At 37.2% G+C, this 13533-nt stretch overlaps 1 protein-coding gene across 11 annotated transcripts in view; it reads left to right on the top strand.

Annotated features, from left to right (window-relative positions):
- The window catches only part of LRBA (LPS responsive beige-like anchor protein), a 760533-nt gene that overhangs the window by 459733 nt on the left and 287267 nt on the right, over positions 1–13533 (top strand). For 6 of the 11 annotated variants that reach the window (XM_019522187.1, XM_019522186.1, XM_019522183.1 and 3 more), the window contains one exon: positions 6759–6919. In XM_019522187.1, the coding sequence (XP_019377732.1) occupies positions 6759–6919 (161 nt within the window). The remainder of the gene's footprint in view (positions 1–6758; positions 6920–13533) is intronic. The other 5 variants (XM_019522192.1, XM_019522189.1, XM_019522188.1 and 2 more) reach the window with 1 other exon arrangement.

Below are 13533 nucleotides of genomic sequence, written 5' to 3'. Positions count from 1 at the left end.
CAGCTCAACTCATTGCCAGCAGCAGGTGCACACCTGCCTTAGGGCAGATTGCAGGGGAGCTGTGAGGGGCCTGATCCTTGTTGTAGCAATGCAGCCCTGGCCCCTTCCTCATCATTCACCCTGAAGCATGCATACTAATCAAAATGCCTTCACATGCCATGCTCAGGCACATGTGCCTGGGGTAGACTGACCCCTGTTGTAGTGGCTTACTATTTAGTCAGGTTCAAGAGAACACTGGACAGATTCATGGATGATAGATCCCTTAGGTGCTATTAAATGTTCTAGGGCTTGAAATCTTAGAATTAGAACCTCCTAGGCCTCTGAAGGTAGGATAACCTCAAAAGTAAACTCTTCCTATTTAGACACTGAATTTCTGCCCATAGAGATTGTGTGGTACCTCTTTTATCAGGTAAGATTTCTAGCCCATTTTATTCAATTTTATATCTTACGTAAAATCTCACTATCCCACTGATAATGATCTACTAAATCTAGTGTGTAATCTAGAATTTGTGTCCGATTGATTTTCTTTTTTCAGCCAGGTTTCAGAGGTGCCAATTTTATCAATATTATTATTGAATGCCAGACATCCTTGTTCACCTACCTTTTAATTTTTAGACTTCTGGCTGCCTACTTTTATGTGCCCTGTTGAGTTGGGAATGCTTACTCTGGTTGCCCCTCCTGCCTTATGTGAGCTCTCTCACCCTTTTTTCCTGTCCTCTTTGAGAGAATCTAGCATTATTATGACTTTATCCCTAAATGATGTGTCAGTCTGTATCATGTGCTTACTTGTAGGCTTCCCCCCAGCTTTCAATTTAAAGACTTCTCTTTTTTATGACTGTGCCAGCACTCTGGTACCCTTTTGCCTTAAGTGAAGCTTATCCCTCCTTTCCCATAAGGATCCCCAGTCTTAAACAAATCTGGACTCCTCCTCTCTATACTTTTCACATATAGAAACTCGGCAGTTCTGCTTTCCTGGGCCAGCGTGTGGTACTGGAAGCATTCCAGAGAATGCCCTGAGTACTTGAGTGATGTTTCATGGCCTTTAGTTTCTTCCTTACAAACTTAAATTTTGCTTCCAAGACCTCTCTCCAACACTTCCTATAGTTGGTGCACAGCTGGCAAACAGTTGGTGCACTCTCCTCCCCAATACTCCTAGCAAGCCAGCCTTCTGAGGTCCTGGCAGGCAAGTCACCATGCAATCCCCCTTAACATGGCAGACAAAACTATCTTATAGTCCTAATAATCAAATCCTCCACTACTTAAGCCTTCCATATACACACTAGGGTCCCTTCCCCCCAAGGGATATCCTTAGTGTAAGAAGATACTGGAACTTCATGTGGACACTAGGTCAGATATGGAAACTTTTTCTTCCTCTCCAGCTTGCTGCCTCATATCTTGTGACCTTCATACTTCATGGCACCACTTGGGGACTGACCTGTTATGTCCCAAAAGGTCTCATCTGCATACCTCTCTACTTCCCTTTTCTGCTCCAGTTTAGCTACCTTGGTCTGCGTTCAGACCCTACATAGCCCCAAGTGCCTGAAGTTCCTTTTAATGTTTGCCAACATATGCCATGTCTCCTCTGAGAAGGTAATCATGTGTATAGGACTCAGTGCAACAAACTGGGCAACCTCTACCCCACTGCTTTTCTTCTACCTGCATTCTGTTGAACTTTTTGGGAAGGTGGAGGTTGTCTTGTTCTCTTCCTTTTTGTTTATGGAATAGTTTTATGTTTAGGTTCTTGTTGGCTTTGGGTTTTTTTCTTTCTTTTAATTACTTTTTGGAAATACTCTGTAGCCTGTTCCTTGTGCAGCCAGAACTCCTGCTGCAGTGCAAACTCTCTTCATCTATTCAGCTCTTTCCTCTGTCTTGAGGTATAATCACTCTGTGCTGGGGCACTCTGAGCACAAGCAGGGTGATCTCAGAGGAGTCTTTGGTTTTATATCTCTGGCTAGGCATTAGCTGTAACTATCAGCTAGCAAGCAGTTTATACTTGGCCTCTACAAAGAAGCCTCGGGTCCACTCTGGATCAAGAAGTCCAATCACGAGTTGACTGTTGCAGTGTTGCAATATTCAGAAGGGACAATAGTGGTTCCATTTCCATTAGACTGCTTTTGGACCAATATAGCTTTGAATTTAAAAAAGTATTCATGTCAAATATACAATGTAGGAATTTGAAACTAGTACGATCTTAGTCTAATGTTTACCTGAGGGTTATTCAGCAAAGTTTAAAAGCTCTTACTCTGGGCCCTGGCACGTGTTACATATAAGGCAGCATGAAGGTGTTGAATGCATTATAAATAATAAACTAGCCACATATTGAAGCCAATTTATGGTATAATAATATAGCAAATGAGCCATAAGGCTGTTCCATGTATAATGTGGCTCATTTGAGTTGCATCTTAAGTTGAATGTGTGGCATGTGGGGCTGAGCCATGACAGAATCTAACACTCAGCTGAGCATAGGGATCCAGCATGGGGCAACACCAGGGTCTGGGATACAGTCCAATCAGTGGGATCAGTCTGGGGGCAGCACTGGGTCCTGGACCTAGTATTTTTGTCTGATTCCCCCGAGGCAGATGAGGGGATGCTGTGAGGCCAATATCAGGCACCCCCACCTGCACATCCACTTTACTTCCCAGGGCCCTTTGGCTCCACATCACCACACTGGGAACCTCGGATTCCCTGTGCCTGGCAACCTGGCCAGAGGTTCAGGGCATGGAGTTCTGACAATCAGCTGATTGTTGGCCTGGATGAAACAGGCCCATTCTCAAACCAGACCTGGGGCTTTCCCAGTTGGGACCAACAATCAGCTGATTGTCAGCTCCATCCCCTGGACTGCACTAAGGATTCAAATGTACCAGAGCTGGTTCGAGTCCTCTCTAAGGTCTCAGTGGCCAGCTGACAAACAGTTGATTATCAGCCAGGCTGGACCTTCAGGCACCTCTCTTTCAATTTGCCAGTGCAGGGGGAGTTCAGGATTATGATCACAGGCTCCCCCTGTAATGGCAAGTCATAATGATGCCATTGCAATCTGATCACTGATTCCACAATCACCTCTCCTATCACACTTGTATGGCATGACAGGAGGCATGATTGTTGGAATCAGGGATCAAACCCTATATCGCCATTAAATGAATGAATGCCAGCAGCTGTGGTTCTAAGAAATGGTTTAAATCTATCTCAATTTATGTGATGTTAGTCTAGCTTTCCTTTTAAAAGAGTGTAAATGTAACTATAAGTATGTAATGTGTTCTCTAAATTTATGAACTATTTCAATCTAGCTAAATTTTATAATCTAGGTTGTGACTGGAGCTCGTTTTAATCCTATTTAGCAAAGCTTTATAATGTAAAGTTTAGTTTGAAGGTTTTATTCTACTAGGCCTAATCCAGATAAAATTAGATAGATGAATAAATAAGATCAGTGATCTAAAGCAGACTAAAATATCCACTTATCTTAGGTTTTAAAGCCCTAGAATCTAACTTTTATTTTTAGCTGTTTGTAAGTACCATTGTGTCATTAGCAGTTCCATGAAAATAAGGTGAACAGGCTTAAATTTGAGCCTACAAGCTTGGGGAATTCTTGAAAAACAATAAAGAAATACTCTGAGAAAATATTTAATTGGAAGTAGTTGTCTTTGTACATTCAATACCATTACTAAGGATCCACTCTGGGCCATGTTAGTGGGGCCCCAACTCACGCAAATCATATAACTGACAATTCATAAACCCTTCTCGGTCCCATGAGAAGTAGACAGGAATGCATGTTACACATGCACTTAGGCTAATTGACTACTTATGTTCATTGATCCAGTCCATATAGCACCTTCAGCCCATATGGCAACCTTTAAATAGGGCCAGAAATTTGTCTAGTCAGACATCCAGTTAGTAGAGGGCAGTAGAGTGTTTTCACAATCCAATTTCTTAGTAGTTTGCATCATAAAATGGTGCTCCTACAACAGTCTGATACTATCAGTCAAAATTTGACAGCTAAACAATATTTTTATCTGTCTCCCCCTGGCTGCAATGTCAACTCTACCTCAAAGGTGTGGAGGTTTGATAATGTAGCACTTTTTATTTTTTAACTGATTTCAGTAATAATTTGATAAATTTTATCAAACTGTTAGGTTAGTAAATGTGGATTATATTGCTATTAAAGTGCATAAATGTCCCAGCAATCTGTTCTTACAACAGAGGCTCACAATTAAAGATTACCCTAGAGGCTAATGCTTCATTTCTGTACAACTGCTCAGTAGGTTATTTTCTGTGACAGGGGTAGATTTTCTTTTTGCTATATACTTGGTTGCCTCAGGCGTTAATCCCCAAATAAACAGATCTAGTAGTTTACATGAGGTTATTTGTGAATAAGCAATATAGATGTGAGGGGCATGGTATTTTATACAAATTAATTTTGCTGAATTGAAAACGAAATGCTAAGAATATGTTGAATTATGGCTCAGAATAATACTTTATGCTGGAACCCATTGTTCTCTCTAATTTTTCGAATAATTTGAGCATAGTTGCTTAACATCTCTTATAAATTTTAATTGTTATTAAGAAGAATGGCATCACTTAATTCCATCAAAAGTGCAGAGAGATAAATGGATGACAAATTAATAATTTAACATCTTTACATAATACTGTAGCACAAAATACTAGAAGGATTGATGGCAGAAGAGGTTAACAAATTTTAGCAGGTTCCATTAGCTTTTCATTGTCATATGTTTGTGGTGCTGACTGAAATAAGCTTTGTAGGAGATCTCAGTCTAGGGAACTAATTACTTGTGCCGATTGCCATACTGATGAATAGGCCCTCATTGTATCATTCCCCTGAAGACGAGGAACAGTCTGTGATTCACGACTGCATCCTGGCTGATATTTGATAATAATTTTAACAGATAAATGTAGGAAGGCAGAATGATGAAGTGCCTATCCATGCTGTACGACTATCAAAGGCATGCACGTAGCCAGCTGTGTTCTGCCTTTTTTCTATAATTGCCAATGGAGAATTTTAAGTTATTAATCGAGCTTTGACTAAATGTAGGTCTTCCCAGGTTTATAAAAATCTTGCTCTGTTTAATTATTCTATAATACTTTGATTTTTATAATCAAAATAGGTCAAATCTTGGCATCGTTCAAATGCCTCATATAGAATATAAAAATAAGACAGCAAGGTATTTCAATGAAAAGAGATACTAATCAGTATTTTTCAAAAGTGACAAGTTGGGACAATAAAAGAGATGAATATTCTTTTTCAGGAATAGGAATTTTATGCAAATAAATAAAAGGGTGTGCCTTAATTTCACACAATCTATTATTTTTAATAATCAATAAAAATCTTGGGTTTTAACATTCAAGTTAGAGACCATCTTTGTACAGTGGATTTTAGTACTTCAGTTATTTTTGTTAGAAAGCTTGATTTATCTTTTAACTTTGATTTTTAACAAAAAATTCCTAGCTTCATTTAGATTTAATCTTCGGAATTAAGAGAATATGGGTACCTTGTTTTTAACTTTTGGATCTGTGAATTATCCAAGCTATTCATGTGTTACTGTTGATGAGTACACCGTTTATTAGCTCATGTTTTCTATTTATTATTCTAGCAGAAGTTCGCTATATTAAGAAACAAAATTAGTATTTTGCAGGTGGGGCACACAGGTTTTCAGGCTGTAGACGTATAGTGATTGTTGTGTGCTGTAGGCATTTTTTTTAAAAGTATGTATGTATGTATGTATTTATTTATTTATTTTGCTGTACTGAAAATTGGTATTTTTGTACATGTGCTTGGCTAAAATATTAGTTTACAATGGCACTCATTCATGATCATCTAACAAGATAGTAACTGGCATTTATATATGACCATATTAAAAAGATCTACGTATATTTGGAGCAGGCAATGGGAAATAATGAATTTGATATAACCTTTTCTAGATGTAATTTTTTAAAGTATGCCTTCAATATACCAATTATTGCACATCATAACATGTAGTTTTTAATTAAATGTAAAAACATGACTACATAAAACAGAAATCCAATCTGATTTGCTTGAAAATAGATTGCTGTTTCACTCTCCTGGAATAGTTTATTTAAAAACAGTAAATGGAAAAGAAATGCAGTTTCTTGTGTTGTTCTAAGCCTCAGGGGCTAAATGTAATGAATATTTTAAGAGATTATTTTAATTAAATTCCTGCACATCTAAACAGAGTAATATTTTATTATCACATACATAACCATGTAACTGAGGTATTCATTAAAGTTAACACTTTCTGGACCAAGAATTCATGGTATGATTTACTGACCTTGTGCAAAAAGGCACAAATTAGGAAGAAAAATGAAGGGGGACAGACTTTGATTAATATAGGTAATGCTATACCATATTTATAATAGCCTTTTCCCTATTCTGGTTTATAAATGCAGTCACTGAGAAAGGTGCCCTGCTGAGGCTGAAATGAGGCTGAAATCGGAGCACATGCCACTAGAGTGTGGGGAAACTGATCACACTGTCAGCAATTCATTTCAAAATGATGTATTTAGTGCTCATTTCACCTTCCAAGAAAAAAGGGAAAGGAGTTCCTTAGACTGGAAGGTGATATTGTTATTTTCAAGGACATACCTAAGTAAAAGATTGCAGAAAGGGGGGGAGGTTAAGGGGGGAAAAAAAGGAGGCAGAGCAAACAAGGAGTGCTTTATGCAGAAATTCAGTGCTACCATGCTGTTTGATAATTGCTAACATATGTGGCTCCTCTGTTTCATTGTAGTCGTCCTCGTGAGTTCTGGCGCCTTGACTACTGGGAAGATGACTTGCGGCGCCGGCGACGATTTGTGCGTAACCCCCTTGGATCGACACATCCTGAAGCGACACTAAAAGCAGCCATAGAACATGGTCAGTGTAAAAACTGCTTCTTGCCAATAGCAGCAGGTATAGTACATGGCAATGAAGATTAGACCTACATTCCTACTAGACACTGTAAAATTGCTCCACGTTCCAAAGGCTTGTCATTGCTTTCAAACATGTTCAGCACAAAGATAAATTGACCACTATTTTTCATAAACAATGTTAGTATCTGTTAAATCTCTTCTTAATTATATCTTAATAGAACCTGTGTGCGTGTATGTCAGACGTATAATGATTACGCATACAGTTCTCATTACTAAAGAGCAAAGGTGGATGCAATTTTTCCACTAATCCCTGGGCATGTTTTTTGTGGTAAATTACTTATTTATGTTTTAGCAAGTTGAATAGTAAATATTTCCCTTTGAGAAATCCCTACCAATTACTTTAATTAGCTTTAGTGTAAAAAGGAAAGCATTTATAAAGCTAAATACATTTCCAGGCATACTTGTGTTTTTACCTCCTAAATTTTAATACGAGAATTAAGCAAGGGAATCAGAGTAACAAATGGTAAAATGCAAGACATAGTCCAAACAGCAATTGGTAAGTAATAGTATTGATGCCTTGATGAGGAAAACAGTATTTTAATCTGTTCATATGTACATATTTCACATCTTATTAGCAGAGGGGTCTTGATATGTGCATTTCCATATCCATTCAGATGTGCATCTCCAAAATTCCAATTTTAGTAACAGCTTTAAAAGCTCTTTGATAAACTAAAAGAAATGAAATAAGCAAAGCAATTAATTGTTCCATTTGGCTTGTAATTTTAGTTCAGTCATACATTTACATTTATAGTGTTATGACTTCGCTAATTAAGGTGCATTAATAAAGTGAAAAAAACCCTTGGAGTTAGTTAATATGGTTTCAGTTAATGTTGAATACTCATAACAACAGAAGTATTTTTTATGAAACAATTATTTAATTTAAATTATTTAGCAAACCTGCTCTTTTTTAATTTACAAATTCAATACGTATTTTACACACCTTTTATATACGCTTTGAACACTAGTTTTAAATCCATAAATCTATTGTTGTGGTTCTAGAAGAGCATTATCATCTTAAAGTTTGGCCTCAGCCAAACATCTTAACCTCTTGCACTCAGCCTTAAAGAGCCATTTCTGGAAGAAAATGTCTACAATATGTCAGCAGATATAATGCCAAATGTGACATCAGTCCTTTAAAATAAATGACCATACAGAGAATAGTCAATAAAGTGATCTAAAAGCAATAATGGTCCCAAAGCCCTACATCTTTTCCTATAGAAGGAGGAACAAGATGTAGAATTAATTAGGCCATTTCTGCTGTGGGTCTTGTTAATTTTGAGTGTTGTTTCTACAGGGTAGGTTTCAAGGGCATAAGATGTCTCTTGGCTAATGATCCTTACATTAAGAAGAACTGCCTCCTTTAAAATTACATGCAGTCTCCATAAAATAGATCTTGTCACAGATGTTATGAGTTCTTCTCGTATTTATAATGTTGCATTTTAAAAGGGATAGCTTTTCTTCCAAACTTTCTATACTTTTGTTTATCAAAATATAAAAACAATGCATTTTTTTTTTAGTATTTTAACTGCCAGATATTGAGAGGGTATCTTTATCTGAACACACAGTCCTTTCTTTATGAACAAACAGACTAAAATAGTTACTCATCTCTCCAATAAATGGGCCATTTTTCAATAACCTGAATTCCATTTTAATTTTAATACTTATTGCTCTCATTACTTATTTCCAGTTAAATTGTTATCATTTCAGTCTCTTAAATGTAGGGTTTGAACATAAACTAGACACAATTCATTTACCCATCTATGTGGTTTCTAAAAATGCACATAAAAGTAGGCAAATTAAGGAGGTTATTAGTATTGATGAGAAGCACAATATTTAGGTTATGTCCTGACATTTTTTCTCTGAGAAGGTCAGAAATGGGTGGTGAAAAAAAACAAGTAGTAGTATGATCAGGAACATAATCATAACATATTTAAGAAGTTGTTAAAAGGAAAATGTCACAAGATGTAAATACAAATTAAGTGGGTCAATTTAGGAAAAGATAGAGCAGGCCCCTATTTGAAATAGTAGCGTATTAATATAGCCTTCTGAATTGCTGTGAGAAAACAGCCCTCTCAATACAAATATAGAAACATTTTATATTATAATAACAAAGAAAAATATAAAACAATTTTGGATTTGAAAATTCCATCCTTTGAGATTCTGGTGACCAGTCTTTGAGGCTTGGTTCTCATGGGTTCAGATGTCACTGGAATTCTCAATGGAATAGAACTTGTGTTCTGTGGGGTGTCATTAATAATTTATCATGAAACATTCTATTTCAATGAAATATGCACTACTTTGAAGCAAATAGACTTTTTAAAGAGATTTCCCCCACCTTTTTAAAACTTATTTTTCAACGTGAGCCTACTCTGACATCAAACATAAGGGATTTTGTCAAGAGATGAGTTTGTGAAACACAAGTCTTTAAGTATAAAGAATAAAAAAAGAAAGTACTGCATTAAACATATCTGAAAACATTTTATTTTCAGCAACCGTTTCACTGTTAAGAGAGGCTTTATATGCTGTTTAGATTTTGATTCTGCTAGGCTTATCAAATACAATCAAATGTAGGCCCTGTTGCAGAAAGCTCACAATCTGAAATAGTGAAAAAGATTCAAAAATGATAGGAAGCCTAGACACAGTACAGTAAAGCCTGCAGAGAACAACAGCAACAAAAAGCAGATCTCTTGCAGCCCAGTTATGTTTTAAAAGCAAGAACCCATCTTTTTCCAGGGATTGATTTGATTTGAAAGAGAGCCTCTGGTGCAGAGGTGGCAGAGTAAATACCTGAAGACTAATGTTCTCTGTTCAGACAATCAATACCAGCCCCCTGACTATACTTCTGGCTACCTTCTAGTTAAAAACAAATTTTTTAATTCTGACAATTTAATTGCCCTTCCCAAGTTCACATTAACTTGCTTGGGAAAAAGGGCTTTAGGTAATTTTTCAGAGAAAAAGAGAACCTCCAATATGGTTATTTATAAAAGTCAGCCTTAGAACTGTATGTGTGTGGGGAGGAGGGGGGGAGAAGAGGGGGTGCTCTAGGAGGGAGGATTAAATATTTTTATCTTGCTTTAGAATTTGAATACAAAGTATCCTACAATAATAAATAATGGGTATAGAAAGTAAATTTCCTGTGTGGAAATTAGCAGCATCAGATATATATGAATATTTCAAAGTTGAGCCTCAAAAATCTTTTTTAAATGAATGATTTCAAAATCTTTCTAAAAGAAAATGATTTTAAATATTTTCAACATTTAATTAAAGATATGTTCTGCTTGGATTAAACTATGCTTCTATGGTATTTTCAGTTGAAATATATTTCAGATTGTATGAGTTTATGACCGTGGACAAAAAGTGTGATTAGCTAGTCAATTTTCATTACCTAATACAGAGTGGGAAAAAATCATTTTAAAATATTGTTTCTTCAAATGTTTCATTTAACCAGGTGGGGTGTTACTGAATGAAAGGAGGAAGAAATATGTTTTTAATTATTATGAGAGTTTAAAAATTAGTTTAAATGAACACTGTCAGATTAAAGATTTTAAAATTAAATATTTCCTTCCTTCCTTCTTTCACTGAATTTATCAGATCAACATATTGGTAACATACTATTGGCTATATGTTGCTTTCTAATTATTTATCAAAGTGATTCCTTAAACTATTCATTATTCTTAAACTACAAGTATATGAAGAGTTTAAAATTAAAAACCCTGTTATTGTATGGAAAGGTATACTTTTGTCAGTAATGCAAGATTCATTGAGACTTAGTTCCCAGTTCTGCAATGAGGGTCTGCTTCATTAAAATTAGTAAGATTCTGTGTAACCACAGTGGGCTTCTTGCATAGAGTTCCTTGAGGGATAAGGGCCCTTGACTGTAGTGGGAGCAGTATGTGTTTTTAAAACCTGATCCTAGATATATATGATGACCATATCCCATACAGTATGAATCATGCTTACAAGGGCTTCCAGTGTTAGAGTCCTGATTCTGAAAAGAGTTAATATAAGTGTAGTCTTTGGGATCAGGGGCAAGTGGCTCAGGCCTTATCATGAAATGCAAGGCTTAGGGTTGTACAGTCCTGCAACAGACTAACTTCACTTTGCAAAATGTGTTTCTTTCATACTTCTAAACAGATTTACAAGAGTAAATTGTGTTTTTCCCTAAACACTTTTTACATGAGAGAATATTAGCTACTGGAAGGTAGAAAATTTATAATACTTTTGTGTGTCATCTGTTAGCATTTTGCTAAATTGATTACATGAATGAGCATGCACATGTAGGTATGTGTAAGCTAGATATATCTGTGGGTATGCTGTCACGCACACACACGAACACATGTATACTTACAAAGAGAATTGATGGGTTTGTTTATACATGTGTATAAATTAGGTGCATCTGTGTGGCTTTATCTCTTGAAATAAAATACACGTGTACTTGTACATGTGCTTTTGTGCATGTATGTCTGTGCACGCACATTAGTCTTGAATTCAGTGTTGCAGTGTGCCAACAGATGATACTTCAAAATAATGTCACATTCTGCCCTCCAGGAACTACCATTTATTTGTTTGTAGATGCATATCCAAGCTTGTGCACATAAGTATATGCATGTATACTTATATTTATATACAGGAGGGGACTGCAAATGCCTGCTAATAGATACAAGGAAATTCCGGAAGTTAAAACGTTCACAAACTCTAGCTAAAATAACCAGTAGCCTCACATGTTTAGTTTGAAGAAAATATTAAAGCAAAATGCATTAGGATCATTCATATTAATACAAACGTTATATCTGAATGTTTGGGAAAAAGAGGATGGTAGAAAGGAGTTACTTTCTAGGTCTTCAGTCACCTTGCCATGGGAAGCATTAGGTTGATTTTATTCTTTGTAATGACAGAGAGAGAGAGAGACTGCAGAAAATACTTGTAGGTTGACTAGTAATAACTTGTTTTGAGTCTAAAAGTCAAACAGACAGATCTTGGCCTTCAGATTAAATCTTAAATAGGCAACAGGTATAGTTTGAGTTTGAAATGAGACCTTTGGTGTATTGTGCCTTTATTTCGCTGATGTCCTGATATACCAGAGAGTGACAATATCTGACATTTTCCTGTAAATGGAGAATAATGAATGCAATGCAGACATGGTTTATAAAACTACATATAAAATCTCCCAGCATTTATGAACATATTCATTATCCTGTTTTGTAGTTGGAATAGTTTTGTCCTCATTTTAAAATAAATTATTGAACAGTATACTGTTTCAAGCCAGTAAATGCTAGTGCATGTGGTGTGTATTAGAATACTGTTGGTAATTTTACTGCTGCTAACTTAAAATCCTCAAGGGGGAGTTAATTACAGGAAAACCTTTCTAAATATCAGCTGCATATTTTCCATGACAAGAGTGTTTTCAACTCAGGTTGAACAATTCCAGAATCTGAGTTTTCTTTAGTTATACGAACTGATATATTTGAGTAGAAAATAATATTTTTGTGGTGTGCAATGCACTCAGAACTTTTCAAGGCAAAAAAAGGTTATGTATGACATGGAAAAGTGCTCTGATTTGAAAGAAATGATCATGCAGAAGAGAAGCAGTTTCATTCTGTTGGAAGTTAAAAACGAAAGTGGAAGTGGAAGGCCTAAATATAAACTAGGGCTAAAATAGTTTATTTTTTGCAATTCATGTGCATATATTTACTTAACAATTTAAGCCATTGTATGTTGCCACTGGGGGATTGCCTACTTCTGTAAATGTTTGCAGATTAACATTTTTTAAAAATAAGCCAGTGGAACCTCAAATCCTGTATGGCAGCAATCAGAGAAAGTCAGGAGCAATGTGTTGAAGTTAGTTGGGCCTGATGTGTTTGGCATATGGTTTTCAAAGGAGGTATGACCTTGTACATTCTTATTTAACAGGTTTTTAAGAACGAGCATTTTTGATCTTCAGGATCACTCTATAATTTCCTACCTGATCTGTAGTACTAAGCAACCTTTGCCTGGAAAGAGCCACCCTTCCCCTAGGCGTTACTACTATGAGCTGGAAATCGAAATAGGATAGTGTTCCCCTGGCACTGGAAAGAGAATAGGACTTCCCCGTGGAAAAAGTGGGCTTTCCTGGAGGAGCTGGAGGCCGATCCAAGCAGGGCGCAAGGGGGTGGTGTTGATAGTGGGGAGGGGGCTGTTCCCAACACGTTACAGTGAAATGCATTGTCATGTTAATACAAGGAGCGCCTGGCTCTGACATGCAGTACTTCAGTACAAGGTGCAGGCTGAAATCCGCTTGCTAGTTGCAGCGGTAAAAAGGAGGATTTTTCACCCCCCCTTTTTGAGGGTTGCTTCCCCCCCCCCCCTTTTTGCCACGGGCAGGGACACGTCTGTCCCTTGCCAGGCTCTCAGCACTGTGGCGATCGCAGGTGCACGCGGCAGGCGACTCTCTTCCCTTAGCGCCACGTCTGCAGGGCAGGGGTTGCGGGGGGGGCAGGAGTCGTACTCGGCCAAATCCCCCCCCTCCACCCCCGCTCGGGCTCGGGAGGGGCCCGGCGGGTTTCACTCGCGGCAGGTTCACGGGCACACGGGGCACCCAGACGCGCGCGGGCTGAG

The sequence above is a fragment of the Gavialis gangeticus genome, unplaced genomic scaffold, assembly GCF_001723915.1.
Source record: "Gavialis gangeticus isolate Ggan-Ray unplaced genomic scaffold, GavGan_comp1, whole genome shotgun sequence".
Classification (NCBI taxonomy): domain Eukaryota; kingdom Metazoa; phylum Chordata; order Crocodylia; family Gavialidae; genus Gavialis; species Gavialis gangeticus.
Note: the sequence above shows the minus strand (reverse complement) of the source record. Positions and strands in the feature narration are given on the sequence as shown.